The 17,448-nt window shown below is 68.8% G+C and overlaps 1 protein-coding gene across 1 annotated transcript in view; it reads left to right on the plus strand.

The window, feature by feature from the left end:
• The window catches only part of LOC309604133 (chromodomain-helicase-DNA-binding protein 3-like), a gene marked incomplete at its 3' end in the record, with an annotated part of 54,180 nt that overhangs the window by 26,812 nt on the left and 9,920 nt on the right, over positions 1-17,448 (plus strand). Inside the window, exons 14-21 of the mRNA XM_082339045.1 lie at positions 3,666-3,860; positions 5,819-6,033; positions 8,813-8,944; positions 10,242-10,341; positions 11,386-11,577; positions 13,390-13,590; positions 14,814-14,951; positions 16,611-16,732. Of these exons, the coding sequence (XP_082195171.1) occupies positions 3,666-3,860; positions 5,819-6,033; positions 8,813-8,944; positions 10,242-10,341; positions 11,386-11,577; positions 13,390-13,590; positions 14,814-14,951; positions 16,611-16,732 (1,295 nt within the window). The remainder of the gene's footprint in view (positions 1-3,665; positions 3,861-5,818; positions 6,034-8,812; positions 8,945-10,241; positions 10,342-11,385; positions 11,578-13,389; positions 13,591-14,813; positions 14,952-16,610; positions 16,733-17,448) is intronic.

The raw sequence follows: 17,448 nt of genomic DNA on the forward strand, positions 1-17,448 counted from the left end.
GGGAGAGGGATGGGGACAGGGACAGGGATGGGACAGGGACCTGGTGGGGATGGGAGAGGGATGGGGACAGGAGAGGGATGGGGACAGGGACAGGGATGGGGACAGGACAGGGACCTGGTGGGGACAGGATGTTGGGGGGGATGGGACAGGGATGGGGACAGGGACAGGGATGGGGACAAGGACAGGGATGGGGACAGGACAGGGACCTGGTGGGGGTGGGACAGGGATGGGGACGGGGACAGGGATGGGGACAGGGACAGGGATGGGGACAGGAGAGGGCTGGGGACAGGGACCTGGTGGGGCTGGGGACAGGGTTGGGATGGGACAGGGACCTGGTGGGGGTGGGACAGGGATGGGGACGGGAGAGGGATGGGGACAGGGAGGGGGATGGGACAGGGAGCTGGTGGGGACGGGAGAGGGATGGGACATGGGTTGGGATGGGACAGGGACCTGGTGGGGACGGGGACAGGGATGGGGACAGGGACGGGGATGGGGACAGGGACAGGGATAGGGATGAGACAGGACAGGGATGGGGACAGGAGAGGGGGGTGGGGACATGGGTTGGGATGGGACAGGGACCTGATGGGGACAGGGACGGGGATGGGGACGGGACAGGGATGGGGACGGGACAGGGAGCTGGTGGGGATGGGGACAGGAGAGGGATGGGACAGGGACCTGGTGGGGACGGGGACAGGGATGGGGACAGGGAAGGGATGGGGATGGGACAGGGACGGGGACAGGGACCTGGTGGGGATGGGAGAAGGATGGGACATGGGTTGGGATGGCACAGGGACCTCGTGGGGATGGGGACAGGGAGGGGGATGGGACAGGGACCTGGTGGGGATGCGACAGGGATGGGGATGGGACAGGGATGGGGACAGGGACAGGGATGGGACATGGGTTGGGATGGGACAGGGAGCTGGTGGGGACGGGGACAGGGATGGGACATGGGTTGGGATGGGACAGGGAGCTGGTGGGGACGGGGACAGGGATGGGACATGGGTTGGGATGGGACAGGGAGCTGGTGGGGGCGGGGACGGGGATGGGACGTGGGTTGGGATGGGACGGGGACGTGATGGGGACAGGGACAGCTCAAGGCTGGGGACAGGGAGCTGATGGGAATGGGAATAGGACAGGAATGGGGACAGGGACAGGACTTGATGGGGACAGGGGTGGGGACAGGGATGGGATCTGATGGGGACAGGACGGGGATGGGGACAGGGACAGAGATGAGGACAGGGGAGGCTCAAGGGTGGGGACAAGGCCAGGAGAGGGATGGGGACAGGGACGGGACTTGATGGGGACAGGGATGGTTCAGGGTTGGGGACAGGGACAGGACCTGATGGGGACAGGGACAGGGATGGGGACAGGGATGGTTCAGGGTTGGGGACAGGGACAGGACCTGATGGGGACAGGGACGGTTCAGGGTTGGGGACAGGGACAGGACAGGGATGGGGATGGGGTGGCGCAAGGCTGGGGACAGGGACGGGTGGGGACAGGGATGGTTCAGGGTTGGGGACAGGACAGGGATGGGGACAGGGATGGGGACGGGGTCGCTCGAGGCTGGGGACAGGGATAGGGATGGGGACAGGGATGGGGACAGGGATGGGGATAGGGTGGCTCAAGGTTGGGGACAGGGACAGGACAAGGATGGGGACAGGGTGGCTCAAGGCTGGGGACAGGAGAGGGATGGGGACAGGGATGGCTCAAGGCTGGGGACAGGGACAGGACAGGGATGGGGACAGGAGAGGGATGAGGACAGGGATGGGGACAGGGATGGCTCAAGGCTGGGGACAGGGAACAGGACAGGGATGGGGACAGGGATGGGGACAGGGGTGGGGATGGGGTGGCTCAAGGTTGGGGACAGGGACAGGAGAGGGATGGGGACAGGGATGGGGACAGGGACGTGGACGGGGTGGCTCAAGTTTGGGGCCAGGGCCAGGGGTGGGGACAGGGATGGCTCAAGGTTGGGGACAGGGACAGGACAGGGATGGGGACAGGGATGGCTCAAGGCTGGGGACAGGACAGGGATGGGGACGGGGACAGGACAGGGATGGGGACAGGGACAGGACAGGGATGGGGACAGGGATGGCTCAAGGTTGGGGACAGGACAGGGATGGGGACAGGGATGGGGACAGAGACAGGACAGGGACGGGGACAGGGATGGCTCAAGTTTGGGGACAGGGCGAGGGGTGGGGACAGGGACAGGACCTGATGGGGACAGGGATGGCTCAAGGTTGGGGATGGGGACAGGGACGTGGACGGGGTGGCTCAAGTTTGGGGACAGGGCCGGGGGTGGGGACAGGGATGGCTCAAGGTTGGGGACAGGGCCAGGACAGGGATGGGGACAGGGATGGCTCAAGGCTGGGGACAGGACAGGGATGGAGACAGGGACAGGACAGGGATGGGGACGGGGATGGGGACAGGGACAGGACAGGGATGGGGACAGGGATGGCTCAAGGTTGGGGACAGGACAGGGATGGGGACAGGGATGGGGACAGGGACAGGACAGGGATGGGGACGGGGATGGGGACAGGGATGGCTCAAGGGTGGGGACAGGACAGGGATGGGGACAGGGATGGGGACAGGGATGGTTCAGGGTTGGGGACAGGACAGGGATGGGGACGGGGATGGGGACAGGGATGGTTCAGGGTTGGGGACAGGACAGGGGTGGGGACAGGGATGGGGACAGGGATGGTTCAGGGTTGGGGACAGGACAGGGGTGGGGACAGGGATGGGGACAGGGACAGGACAGGGATGGGGACGGGGATGGGGACAGGGATGGTTCAGGGTTGGGGACAGGACAGGGGTGGGGACAGGGGTGGGGACAGGGATGGGGACAGGGACAGGACAGGGATGGGGACGGGGATGGGGACAGGGATGGTTCAGGGTTGGGGACAGGACAGGGATGGGGACAGGGATGGGGACAGGGATGGTTCAGGGTTGGGGACAGGACAGGGATGGGGACAGGGATGGTTCAGGGTTGGGGACAGGACAGGGGTGGGGACAGGGATGGGGACAGGGATGGTTCAGGGTTGGGGACAGGACAGGGGTGGGGACAGGGGTGGGGACAGGGATGGGGACAGGGACAGGACAGGGATGGGGACGGGGATGGGGACAGGGATGGTTCAGGGTTGGGGACAGGACAGGGGTGGGGACAGGGGTGGGGACAGGGACAGGACAGGGATGGGGACGGGGATGGGGACAGGGATGGTTCAGGGTTGGGGACAGGACAGGGATGGGGACAGGGATGGGGACAGGGATGGGGACAGGGACAGGGGTGGGGACAGGGGTGGGGACAGGGACAGGACAGGGATGGGGACGGGGATGGGGACAGGGATGGTTCAGGGTTGGGGACAGGACAGGGATGGGGACAGGGATGGGGACAGGGATGGTTCAGGGTTGGGGACAGGACAGGGGTGGGGACAGGGATGGGGACAGGGATGGCTCAAGGTTGGGGACAGGGCCAGGGGTGGGGACAACCACAAGGATGGGGCCAGGGCACAGGGATGCGCCACCCCCACCTTGGGGACAGAGGGGGGGGGACACCTACCCCCCCCCCCCCCCCAGCAACCCCTCACTCTGGGTGTATCGGGGGGGGGCCCACACGACGTCCCCGTGTCCCCCGCCGTGTCCCCAACCCCGCCGTGTCCCCAACCCCGCAGTGCCCGGTGCTGAAGGGGCGGGTGCAGAAGATCCTGTACTGGCGGTGGGGGGAGCCGCCCCCCCCCGTGGCCGCCCCCCCCGGGGCCCCCCCCGAGGGCCCCCCCCCGGCGCTGCAGGGCCGCTCCGAGCGCGAGTTCTTCGTCAAGTGGGTGGGCCTCTCCTACTGGCACTGCTCCTGGATCAAGGAGCTGCAGGTACGGGGGGGCCCGCGCCCCCAAACTGGGGGGGGCCGGGAGAGCCAGGCTGGGGGGGGGGGCGATGGGGGGAGGGGGGCTGATAGACCCGGTTGGGGGGGGGCATGGTACTGGGGGGGGGCTGATAGACCCGGTTTGGGGGGGGCATGGTACTGGGGGGGGGGGTGATCTATCCAGTTTGGGGGGGCTCTGGTACTGGGGGGGGGCTGATCTACCCAGTTTGGGGGGGCCCTGATACTGGGGGGGGGCTGATCGACCCAGTTTGAGGGGGCCCTGGTATGGGAGGGGGGACTGATAGACCCGGTTGGGGGGGCCCTGATACTGGGGGGGGCTGATCGACCCAGTTTGGGGGGGGCATGGTACTGGGGGGGGGGGCAATATCAGGGTGTCTTGATCTACCCAGTTTGGGGGGGCCCTGATACTGGAGGGGGCTGATAGACCCAGTTTGGGGGGGCCCTGGTACTGGGGGGGGGGGGGGGCTGATCAACCCAGTTTGGGGGGGCCCCGATATCAGGGTGTCTTGATAGACCCAGTTTGGGGGGGGGCCTGATACTGGGGGGGCTGATCTACCCAGTTTGGGGGGGCCCCCCCGATACCGGGGTGTCTTGATAGACCCAGTTTGGGGGGGCCCTGATACTGGGGGGGGCTGATCTACCCAGTTTGGGGGGGGCCCTGATACTGGGGGGGGGCCGATAGACCCGGTTTGGTGGGGCTCCAATAGCGGGGTGTCTCAATAGACCCAGTTTGGGGGGGCCCTGATAATGGGGGGGGCTGATCTACCCAGTTTGGGGGGGACCCAATAGTGGGGGGACCCCATCCACCACCCTTGGGGGGGTCCCCGATAGCGGGGTGTCTCAATAGACCCAGTCTGGGGGGGCCCCGATGCCGGGGGGGGGGGGCTGATCTACCCAGTTTGGGGGGGCCCCGATATCAGGGTGTCTTGATAGACTGAGCTTGGGGGGGGCTGGGCCTGGAGACACCCCAATATCCCCAGTTGGGGGGGGGCTGGGGGGTTCCCCAGGACTGGGGACACCCCAATATCCCTAGTTGGGGGGGGCTGGGGGGGTCCCCAGGACTGGGGACACCCCAGTATCCCCAGTTGGGGGGGCCTGGGGCTGGTAACACCCCAGTATCCCCAGTTGGGGGGGTTCCCCAGGACTGGGGACACCCCAATATCCCCAGTTGGGGCGGCCTGGGGCTGGGGACACCCCAATATCCCCAGTTGGGGGGGTTCCCCAGGATTGGTGACACCCCAGTATCCCCAGTTGGGGGGGGCCTGGGGCTGGTAACACCCCAGTATCCCCAGTTGGGGGGGTTCCCCAGGACTGGGGACACCCCAATATCCCCAGTTGGGGGGGGCCTGGGGCTGGGGACACCCCAATATCCCCAGTTGGGGGGGTTCCCCAGGATTGGTGACACCCCAGTATCCCCAGTTGGGGGGGCCTGGGGCTGGTAACACCCCAGTATCCCCAGTTGGGGGGGGTCCTCAGGACTGGGGACACCCCAATATCCCCAGTTGGGGGGGGCCTGGGGCTGGGGACACCCCAATATCCCCAGTTGGGGGGGTTCCCCAGGATTGGTGACACCCCAGTATCCCCAGTTGGGGGGGGCCTGGGGCTGGTGACACCCCAGTATCCCCAGTTGGGGGGGTTCCCCGGACTGGTGACACCCCAAAATCCCCAGTTGGGGGGGGCCTGGGGCTGGTGACACCCCAATATCCCCAGTTGGGGGGGTTCCCCGGACTGGTGACACCCCAGTATCCCCAGTTGGGGGGGGGATCCCCACTTTCAGGGCCCCCCAACACCCCCACCTCGGGGACTCCATGCCCCCCCCCCCCCCCAATCCCTGGGCCAGGGCAGGGGGAGAGAGGCAGCACCCTGGGGGGGGGGGTGTCCTTGCCCCCCGCTAATTTTGGGGTGCCCCCCGCTAATTTTGGGGTGCCCCCCCCCCTTCCACAGCTGGAGATCTTCCACCTGGTGATGTACCGCAACTACCAGCGCAAGAACGACATGGACGAGCCCCCCCCCCTCGACTACGGCTCGGGGGACGACGACCCCAAAAGTGAAAAACGGGGGGCAGGGGGGGACCCCCTTTTCCGGGGGATGGAGGAACGCTTCTACCGCTACGGCATCAAACCCGAGTGGATGACGGTGCACCGCATCATCAATCACAGGTGGGGGGGGGGGGGGGGGAGCACCCAAGGGTGTCACGGGGGTGCCCGGGGGATCCCCCCCCCCGTGGGGCACCCCCAAATTGGGAGGGGATGGGGGGTGTCGGTATGGGGGCAGGGGAGAGCCTGGGTGGGGTTTGGGGACACTCTGGGGACCCTTGGGTCCTCTAAGGACACCCCCAGCCCCCATGGGTGCCCCCCAGCACCCATCAGTGTCCCCCGGCACCCATGGGTGTCCCCGCCCATTGGGAGCAGTCAGACACTGTCCCCAGGTGACCCCATGTCCCCTCCATGTGGCCCTGTCCCCAGGTGACCCCGTGTCCTGTGTGTCCCTGTCCCCAGGTGACCCCATGTCCTGTTTGTCCCTGTCCCCAAGTGACCCCGTGTCCCCTCCAGGTGGCCCTGTCCCCGAGTGACCCCATGTCCTGTTTGTCCCCAAGTGACCCCGTGTCCTCTCCATGTGGCCCTGTCCCCAAGTGACCTTGTGTCCTGTGTGGCCCTGTCCCCAAGTGACCCCGTGTCCCCTCCATGTGGCCCTGTCCCCAGGTGACCCCATGTCCTGTTTGTCCCTGTCCCCAAGTGACCCCGTGTCCCCTCCAGGTGGCCCTGTCCCCGAGTGACCCTGTGTCCTGTGTGGCCCTGTCCCCAAGTGACCCCGTGTCCCCTCCATGTGGCCCTGTCCCCGAGTGACCCTGTGTCCTGTGTGGCCCTGTCCCCGAGTGACCCCGTGTCCCATCCATGTGGCCCTGTCCCCAGGTGACCCCGTGTCCCATCTGTGTCCCTGTCCAAGTGACCCCATGTCCCTTCTGTGTCCCCAGGTGACCCTGTGTCCTGTTTGGCCCTGTCCCCAAGTGACCCCGTGTCCCCTCCATGTGGCCCTGTCCCCGAGTGACCCTGTGTCCTGTGTGTCCCTGTCCCCAGGTGACCCCGTGTCCTGTGTGGCCCTGTTCCCAAGTGACCCCGTGTCCCCTCTGTGTGGCCCTGTCCCCAGGTGACCCCGTGTCCCATCCATGTGTCCTTGTCCCCAGATGCCCTACGTCCCCTCTGTGTGGCCCTGTCCCCAGGTGACCCCGTGTCCCCAGGTGACCCCGTATCCTGTCCGTATGTCCCTGTCCCCATGTCACCCCCTGACCCCGGGTGACCCCTGCGCTGGGGTGTCCCCAGTGTCTCCCTGATGGCAGCCGGTGACAGCAGGTGACCCCTGGTGGCACTCGAGTGCCTTCCATGTGCCCCGCTGTCACCCACGCCCTGGTGGCACGTGCCAACCCCCGCCTGGCCCCGCTTCGCTCCTGCCTGTCCCCGTGTCACCCGGGGGTGCCCGGTGTCCTCATGGGTGCTTGCTGTCACCTGGGGGTGCCCGGTGTCCCCAGGGGTGCTTGCTGTCACCCATGGTGCCCTGTGTCCCTGGGTGCCCAGTGTCCCCGCTGTTCCCACTGACCCTGTGGTGCCCGTTGTCCCCAGGTGCCTGTTGTCACCCCAACGGTGCCCATTGTCCCCTGGGTGCCTGTTCCCCCGTGGCACCCGTTGTCACCCCATGGTGCCCATTGTCCCTTGGGTGCCTGTTGCCCCGTGGTGCCCGTTGTAACCCTGCGGTGCCCATTGTTCCTTGGGTGCCTGTTGTCCCCTGGGTGCCTGTTGTCCCAGGGTGCCCATTGTCACCCTGCAGTGCCCATTGTCCCTTGGGTGCCTGTTGTCCTGGGGTGCCCGTTGTCCCCCTGTGGTGCCTGGTGTCCCCACGATGCCCAGTGTCCCCTGGGTGCCTGTTGTCCCCACGATGCCCAGTGTCCCCACGGCGCCCATTACTCCCATGGTGCCGGCTGTCCCCACGATGCCCGGTGTCCCTGCAGTGCCCATTGCACCTGTGATGCCCGGTGTCCCCATGGTGCCCGTTACTCCCGTGGTGCCCGGTGTCCCCCGGGTGCTCGGTGTCCCCTGGGTGCCTGTTGTCCCCGTGGTGCCCCATGCCCCTGTTGTGCCCGTTGTCCCCTGGCTGCCCAGTGTCCCCCTGGTGCCCGTTGTCCCCTGGGTGCCCAGTGTCCCCATGGTGCCCGTTACCCCCGTGGTGCCTGTTGCTCCCCGGGTGCCCGGTGTCCCCATGGTGCCCGTTACCCCCGTGGTGCCTGTTGCTCCCCGGGTGCCCGGTGTCCCCATGGTGCCCGTTACCCCTGTGGTGCCTGTTGCTCCCCGGGTGCCCGGTGTCCCCATGGTGCCCAGTGTCCCCGTGATGCCCGGCATCCCCATGGTGCCCAGCGTCCCCGTGATGCCCAGCGTCCCCGTGATGCCCAGTGTCCCCTGTGGTGCCCGTTACTCCCGTGGTGCCCGTTACCCCTGTGGTGCCTGTTACCCCCATGGTGCCCAGTGTCCCCGTGGTGCTCATTACCCCCGTGGTGCCTGTTGCCACCCCGGTGCCTGTTGTCCCCTGGGTGCCTGGTGTCCCCCGTGGTGCCTCTTACCCCCGTGGTGCCTGTTGCCACCCTGGTGCCCGTTGTCCCCTGGGTGCCCAGTGTCCCCATGGTGCCCGTTACCCCCGTGGTGCCTGTTGCCACCCTGGTGCCCGTTGTCCCCTGGGTGCCCAGTGTCCCCATGGTGCCCGTTACCCCCGTGGTGCCCGTTACCCCCGTGGTGCCTGTTGTCCCCCGGTGCCTGGCGTCCCCCAGGTGCCCGGTGTCCCCCGTGGTGCTCGTTACCCCCGTGGTGCCCAGTGTCCCCATGGTGCCCGTTGTCCCCCGGTGCCCGGCGTCCCCCGGGTGCCCGGTGCGGGGCGTGACGGCGTGCCGCGCAGCGTGGACCGGAAGGGGCAGTACCACTACCTGGTGAAGTGGCGGGACCTGCCCTACGACCAGGCCACCTGGGAGGAGGACGAGATGCCCATCCCCGACTACGACCTCCACAAGCTGGCCTACTGGAAGCACCGGTGAGGGACGGGGGGACATGGGGACACGGGGGGGGCATGGGGACATGGGGACGTGCCTACTGGAAGCACCGGTGAGGGACGGGGGGACATGGGGACACAGGGGGGGGCATGGGGACATGGGGACGTGCCTACTGGAAGCACCGGTGAGGGACGGGGGGACATGGGGACACGGGGGGGGCATGGGGACATGGGGACGTGCCTACTGGAAGCACCGGTGAGGGACGGGGGGACATGGGGATACAGGGGGGGGCATGGGGACATGGGGACGTGCCTACTGGAAGCACCGGTGAGGGACGGGGGGACATGGGGGGGACATTGGGACATGGGGATGTGCCTACTGGAAGCACCGGTGAGAGACATGGGGACATGGGGACATGGAGGGGCATGGGGACATGGGGACGTGCCTACTGGAAACATCGGTGAGGGACGTGGGGACATGGGGACACAGGGGGGGCATGGGGACATGGGGACGTGCCTACTGGAAGCACCGGTGAGGGATGTGGGGACATGGGGGGGGCATGGGGACATGGGGACGTGCCTACTGGAAGCACTGGTGAGGGACGTGGGGACATGGGGGGACATGGGGACACAGGGGGGACATGGGGACGTGCCTACTGGAAGCACCGGTAAGGGACATGGGGACATGGGGGGGACATTGGGACATGGGGACGTGCCTACTGGAAGCACTGGTGAGGGATGTGGGGACACGGTGGGGACATAGGGACATGGCGGGGGGACATGGGGATATGGGGACATGCCTACTGGAGGCACTGGTGGGGGACATGGGGGGACATGGGGACATGCTTACTGGAAGCACTGGTGAGGGACGTGGGGACATGGGGGGACATGGGGACGTACCTACTGGAGGCACTGGTGGGGGACATGGGGACACAGGGGGGACATGGGGACACATGGGGGACACGGGGACGTGCCTACTGGCCACGTGGCCCTGTGTCCCCATGAGTCCCCCGGTGTCCTCATGCTGCCGTGTGTCCCTGTGTTGTCCCCGTCTCCTCACGTCTCCATGTGTCCCCTGTTCCCCCCGTGTCCCCATCCCCCCGGTGTCCCTGTGTCCCCCTGTCTCCCGCTGTGTCCCCTGATGTCCTCGTGTCCCTCCATGTCCCTGTGTGTCCCCCCCCCCCCCCCCGTGTCCCCATCCCCCTTGGTGTCCCTGTGTCCCCCTGTCTCCCACTGTGTCCCTATGTCCCCCCATATCCCTGTGGCCCCCTCGTGTCCTGCCCCCCCCCCGGTGTCCCCGTGTCCCTCTCGGTGTCCCCCGGTGTCCCCGTGTCCCCAGGGAGGTGTTCATGGGGGAGGACCCGGCCCAGCCCCGCCGCTACAAGAAGAAGAAGAAGGAGACGCCGGAGGAGGGACCCCCCGACTCCCCCACCAACGACGTGAGTCCCCGGACGCCTGGGTGCCCCACATGGACCCTTGGGGTCCCCCCCCCAGACACCTGGGTCCCCCCCCCACCCCTGGGTGCCCCCCATGGACCCTTGGGGTCCCCCCCCAGACACCTGGGTCCCCCCCCACCCCTGGGTGCCCCCCATGGACCCTTGGGTCCCCCCCCAGACACCTGGGTCCCCCCCCACCCCTGGGTGCCCCCCATGGACCCTTGGGGTCCCCCCCCCGACACCTGGGTCCCCCCCCACCCCTGGGTCCCCTCCATGGTCCCTTGGGTCCCCCCCTGGTCACCAGGGTCCCCTCCATGGTCCCTTGTGTAGCCCAGATGCTGGGGTCCCCTTCCCAGGTGCCTGGGTTCCCTCCATGGTCCCTTGGGTCCCCCCCGGACACCACGGTCCCCTTCCTGGACACCGGGGTCCCCTCCATGGTCCCTTGGGTCCCCCAGATGCTGGGGTCCCCTCCCTGGACACCTGGGTCCCCCCCATGGACCCTTGGGTCCTCCCCTGGACACCAAGGGTCCCCTCCATGGTCCCTTGGGTCCCCCAGATGCCGGGGTCCCCTTCCCAGGTGCCTGGGTGCCCTCCATGGTCCCTTGGGTCCCCTCCCTGGACACCAGGGTCCCCTCCATGGACCCTTGGGTCCCCCAGATGCCGGGGTCCCCTCCCTGGACACCAGGGTCCCCTCCATGGACCCTTGGGTCCCCCAGATGCCGGGGTCCCCTCCCTGGACACCAGGGTCCCCTCCATGGTCCCTTGGGTCCCCCAGATGGCGGGGTCCCCTCCCCGGACACCAGGGTCCCCTCCATGGTCCCTTGGGTCCCCCAGATGGCGGGGTCCCCTCCCTGGACACCAGGGTCCCCTCCATGGTCCCTTGGGTCCCCCAGATGGCGGGGTCCCCTCCCCGGACACCAGGGTCCCCCCAGGGCTCCCCACCACCTCCACGTCATTCCTAACCCCCCTGGGTGTCCCTGGGGGTGTTGGGTGGCCCAGATGCCTGGGTCCCCCCCCACCCACTGCCACCCTTCCCCACCCCGGCAGCCGACGGTGAAGTACGAGACGCAGCCGCGGTTCATCACGGCGACGGGCGGCACCCTCCACCTCTACCAGCTGGAGGGGCTGAACTGGCTGCGCTTCTCCTGGGCCCAGAGCACCGACACCATCCTGGCCGACGAGATGGGGCTGGGCAAGACCATCCAGACCATCGTCTTCCTCTACTCCCTCTACAAGGAGGTGAGGTCGCTCTCGCCTGGCCCCTGGTGTCACCCACCTGGTTCTGGTGTCACCCGCCTGGCCCCGGTGTCACCCACCTGGCCCCGGTATCACCTGCCTGGTCCCTGGTGTCACCCGCCTGGCCCCGGTGTCACCCAACTGGCCCCAGTATGACCTGCCTGGTCCCTGGTGTCACCCGCCTGGCCCCGGTGTCACCCACCTGGCCCCGGTATCACCTGCCTGGTCCCTGGTGTCACCCGCCTGGCCCCGGTGTCACCCACCTGGCCCCGGTATCACCTGCCTGGTCCCTGGCGTCACCCACTTGGCCCCTGGCGTCACCCACTTGGCCCCTGGCGTCTCCCCCTTAGGCCCCCATGTTGCCCACCCTGGCCCCTGGTGTCACCCGCCTGGTTCTGGTGTCACCTGCCTGGTTCTGGTGTCACCTGCCTGGCCCTGGTGTCTCTCCCTGTTCCCCCCGTGTCACCTGCCTGGCCCCTGGTGTCACCCACCTGGTTCTGGTGTCACCCGCCTGGTCCTGGTGTCTCTCCCTTTGCCCCTGGTGTCACTTGCCTGGTCCTGGTGTCACCTGCCTGGCCCCTGGTGTCACCCGCCTGGTTCTGGTGTCACCCGCCTGGTCCTGGTGTCACCCACTTGGCCCCTGGCGTCTCCCCCTTAGGCCCCCACGTTGCCCACCTTGTCCCTGGTGTCACCCGCCTGGCCCCTGCTGTTACCTGCCTGGTCCTGGTGGCACCCGCCTGGTCCTGGTGTCTCTCCCTTTGCCCCCAGTGTCACCCGCCTGGTCCCTGGTGTCACCCACCTGGCCCCGGTGTCACCCACCTGGCCCTGGTGTCACCCGCCTGGCCCCTGGTGTCACCCACCTGGTTCTGGTGTCACCCGCCTGGTCCTGGTGTCTCTCCCTTTGCCCCCGGTGTCACCTGCCTGGCCCCTGGTGTCACCCACCTGGCCCCTGGTGTCACCCACCTGGTTCTGGTGTCACCTGCCTGGTCCTGGTGTCTCTCCCTTTGCCCCCGGTGTCACCTGCCTGGCCCCTAGTGTCATCCACTTGGCCCCTGGTATCTCCCCCTTGGCCCCCATGTCACCCGCCTGGTCCCGGTGTCACCCACTTGGCTCCCGGTGTCACCCACTTGGACCCTGGTGTTTCCCCCTTGGCCTCCATGTCACCCACCTGGCCCCAGTGTCACCCGCCTGGCCCCGGTGTCACCCACTTAGTCCCTGGTGTCACCCGCTTGGCCCCCAGTGTCACAAGCCTGGCCCCTGGTGTCACCCACCTGGTCCTGGTGTCTCGTACCTGGTCCCCGGTGTCACCTACCTGGTCCCCAGTGTCACCCACTTGCTTCATGGTGTCACCCACCTGGCCCCGGTGTCACCCGCCTGGCCCCAGTGTCACCCGCCTGGCCCCTGGTGTCACCCACTTGGCCCCCGGTGTCACAAGCCTGGCCCCTGGTGTCACCCACCTGGTCCTGCTGTCTCATACCTGGTCCCCGGTGTCACCTACCTGGTCCCCAGTGTCACCCACTTGCTTCATGGTGTCACTTACCTGGCCCCTGGTGACACCCGCCTGGTCCCTGTGTCACCCACCTGGCCCCCGGTGTCACCCGCCTGGCCCCTGGTGTCACCCGCCTGGTCCTGGTGTCACCCACCTGGTCCCTGTGTCACCCACCTGGCCCCTGGTGTCACCCGCCTGGCCCACGCTGTCCCCACGTCCCCCAGGGACCCCGTCCCATGCCACCCCCCCATCCCCCTGTGTCACACTGTCCCCACGTCCCCCAAGGGCCCCGTCCCCGTGTCCCCGTGTGACGCGCTGTCCCCCAGGGCCACACCAAGGGCCCGTTCCTCGTCAGCGCCCCGCTCTCCACCATCATCAACTGGGAGCGGGAGTTCCAGATGTGGGCCCCCGCCTTCTACGTCGTCACCTACACCGGGGACAAGGACAGCCGGGCCATCATCCGCGAGAACGAGTTCTCCTTCGATGACAACGCCATGAAGGGGGGCAAGAAGGCCTTCAAGATGAAGGTGAGACCGATTTTGGGGTCCCCAGGGGGGTTGGGGTGCTGAGGGGGTGACCTGGACATTGGGGTCCCCAGGGGGTTTGGGGTGACCTGGACATTGGGGTCCCCAGGGGTTTGGGGTGCTGAGGGGGTGACGTGGACATTGGGGTCCCCAGGGGGTTTGGGGTGCTGGGGGTGCCCTGGATGTTGGGGTCCCCAGGGGTTTGGGGTGACCTGGACGTTGGGGCCCCCGGGGGTTTGGGGTGCTGGGGGTGCCCTGGATGTTGGGGTCCCCAGGGGTTTGGGGTGACCTGGACGTTGGGGCCCCCGGGGGTTTGGGGTGCTGGGGGTGACCTGGATGTTGGGGTCCCCAGGGGGGTTGGGGTGCTGGGGGTGACCTGGACATTGGGGCCCCCGGGGGTTTGGGGTGCTGGGGGTGACCTGGATGTTGGGGTCCCCAGGGGTTTGGGGTGCCCTGGATGTTGGGGTCTCCAGGGGTTTGGGGTGACCTGGACGTTGGGGTCCCCAGGGCTTTGGGGTGCTGGGGGGTGACCTGGATGTTGGGGTCCCCAGGGGTTTGGGGTGACCTGGACATTGGGGTCCCCGGGGGTTTGGGGTGCTGGGGGTGCCCTGGACGTTGGGGTCCCCAGGGGTTTGGGGTGCTGGGGGGTGACCTGGGTGTTGGGTCCCCAGGGGGTTTGGGGTGACCTGGACGTTGGGGTCCCCAGGGGTTTGGGGTGCTGGGGGGTGACCTGGATGTTGGGGTCCCCGGGGATCGGGGTGCTGGGGGTGCCCTGGATGTTGGGGTCCCCAAGGGGTTTGGGGTGCTGGGGGTGCCCTGGACGTTGGGATCCCCAGGGGTTTGGGGTGACCTGGACGTTGGGGTCCCCGGGGGTTTGGGGTGCTGGGGGGTGACCTGGACGTTGGGGTCCCCGGGGGTTTGGGGTGCTGGGGGTGCCCTGGACGTTGGGGTCCCCGGGGGTTTGGGGTGCTGGGGGGTGACCTGGACGTTGGGGTCCCCAGGGTTTTGGGGTACTGGGGGTGCCCTGGATGTTGGGGTCCCCAGGGGGTTTGGGGTGACCTGGACGTTGGGGTCCCCGGGGATCGGGGTGCTGGGGTGGCCAGATGCAGAAGGACCCCACGGCCGGGGGGATCGGGGTGGTGGTGTGGCGGTGCGGGATTTGGGGTACCCCGGCCGCCGGGGTCCCCGGGGGGGGGGACACCCATGGGTGCTGACGGCCGCGACAGCGGGAGGCGCAGGTGAAGTTCCACGTCTTGCTGACCTCCTACGAGCTGATCACCATCGACCAGGCGGCGCTGGGCTCCATCCGCTGGGCCTGCCTGGTGGTGGACGAAGCCCACCGCCTCAAGAACAACCAGTCCAAGGTGCCCGGGCACTGGGGTCCCCAGGGTGGGGGGCACCCGGACCCCTGGCTCCCCTGGGGGGGGGTGGGAGAGGGGGGCCGGACCCCTGGGTCCCGGCGTGGGGGGCACCCAGACCCCTGGGTCCCCAGGGGGGGTGGGAGAGGGGGGCCGGACCCCTGGGTCCTGGGGTGGGAGGCACCCAGACCCCTGGGTCCCCGGGGTGGGGAGCACCCGGACCCCTGGGGCTACTGCGAAGGGTGCCTGGATGCCTGGGTCCCCAGGGTGGGGGGCACCCGGACCCCTGGGTCCCCAGGGAGGGTGGGAGAGGGGGCCGGACCCCTGGGTCCCAAGGGTGGGGGGCACCCAGACCCCTGGGTCCCCTGGGGGGGGGTGGGAGAGGGGGGCCGGACGCCTGGGTCCTCGGGGTGGGGGGCACCTGGATGCTGGGGTTCCCAGAGTGGGGAGCACCCGGACCCCTGGGTCCCCGGGGTGGGGGGCACCCAGACCCCTGGGTCCCCAGGGGGGGTGGGAGAGGGGGGCCGGACCCCTGGGTCCTGAGAGTGGGGGGCACCCAGACCCCTGGATCCCCAGGGAGGGTGGGAGAGGGGGGCCGGACCCCTGGGTCCCGGGGTGGGAGGCACCCAGACCCCTGGGTCCCCGGGGTGGGGAGCACCCGGACCCCTGGGGCTACTGCGAAGGGTGCCTGGATGCCTGGGTCCCCAGGGTGGGGGGCACCCGGACCCCTGGGTCCCCAGGGAGGGTGGGAGAGGGGGCCGGACCCCTGGGTCCCCAGGGTGGGGGGCACCCAGACCCCTGGGTCCCCAGGGAGGGTGGGAGAGGGGGCCGGACCCCTGGGTCCTCGGGGTGGGGGGCACCTGGATGCTAGGGTTCCCAGGGTGGGGAGCACCCGGACCCCTGGGTCCCCGGGGTGGGGGGCACCCAGACACCTGGGTCCCCAGGGTGGGGGTGAGAGAGGGGGGCTGGACCCCTGGGTCCTGAGGGTGGGGGGCACCCAGACCCCTGGGTCCCCTGGGGGGGGTGGGAGAGGGGGCCGGACCCCTGGGTCCCGAGGGTGGGGGGCACCCAGACCCCTGGGTCCCCTGGGGGGGGTGGGAGAGGGGGCCGGACCCCTGGGTCCCCGGGGTGGGGGGCACCCGGACCCCTGGGTCCTTGGGGTGGGGATCACCTGGATGCTGGGGTCCCGGGGGGGGGGGGCAGGAGAGGGGGCTGGACCCCTGGGTCCCCAGGGTGGGGGGCACCCAGACCCCTGGGTCCCCTGGGAAGGGGGCACCCAGATGCCTGGGGTCCCTGGGTGCTGTTGGGGGGCTGTTCCCTGGACACCGGGGTCCGTGGGTGCCCTGGGGGGGGGGGGGTCAGGGGGTCTCTCCTGGACACCGGGGTCTGTGGGTGCCCTGGGGAGGGTCAGGGGGTCTCTCCCAGACACCAGGGTCCGTGGGTGCCCTGGGGGGGGTCAGGGGGTCTCTCCCGGACACCAGGGTCCGTGGGTGCCCTGCGGAGGGTCAGGGGGTCTCTCCCGGACACCAGGGTCCGTGGGTGCCCTGGGGGGGGTCAGGGGGTCTCTCCCGGACACCGGGGTCTGTGGGTGCCATGGGGGGGGTCAGGGGGTCTCTCCCGGACACCGGGGTCCGTGGGTGACACCCCACCCCCCCACCCCCCCAGTTCTTTCGGGTGCTGAACGGGTACAAGATCGAGCACAAGCTGCTGCTGACGGGGACCCCGCTGCAGAACAACCTGGAGGAGCTCTTCCACCTCCTCAACTTCCTCACCCCCGAGCGCTTCAAGTACGTCCCCCAATGTCCCCTCCTGTCCCCCGATGTCCCCTCCTGTCCCCTCCCCTCCTCCGGGGTCCCCCTCTCCCCCCGCTGCGTCCCCCTGCGTCCTCCTGCATCCACCCGCATCCCTCCATCGCTTCTGTGTCCCTGCTGTTCCCGCACCCCCTCCCTGTCCCCTGGTGTCCCCCGGTGTCCCCCAGGGTCCCCTCCATCCCTTCCCATGTCCCCGTGGCCCTGTGCCCCACCACATCGTGGCCGTCCCTACATCCCACCGCATCATGGCTGTCCCCATGTCCCCATGCCCCTGCGCCCTGCCACGTTGTGGCCATCCCTACGTCCCACCGCATCATGGCTGTCCCCATGTCCCCATGCCCCTGCACCCTGCCACATCGTGGCCATCCCTACATCCCACCGCATCATGGCTGTCCCCATGTCCCCATGCCCCTGCGCCCTGCCACGTCGTGGCCATCCCTACGTCCCACCACATCATGGCTGTCCCCATGTCCCTGCGCCCTGCCACGTCATGGCTGTCCCCGCATCCCCGACATGTCACAGCCGCCCCCACGTCCCCGTGGCCCTGTGCCCCACCACGTCGTGGCCATCCCTACATCCCACCGCATCATGGCTGTCCCCATGTCCCCATGCCCCTGCGCCCTGCCACGTTGTGGCCATCCCTACGTCCCACCGCATCATGGCTGTCCCCATGCCCCTGCGCCCTGCCACGT

Source organism: Platalea leucorodia (assembly GCF_965183815.1).
Source record: "Platalea leucorodia genome assembly, contig: HAP1_HAP1_SCAFFOLD_377, whole genome shotgun sequence".
Classification (NCBI taxonomy): Eukaryota; Metazoa; Chordata; class Aves; order Pelecaniformes; family Threskiornithidae; genus Platalea; species Platalea leucorodia.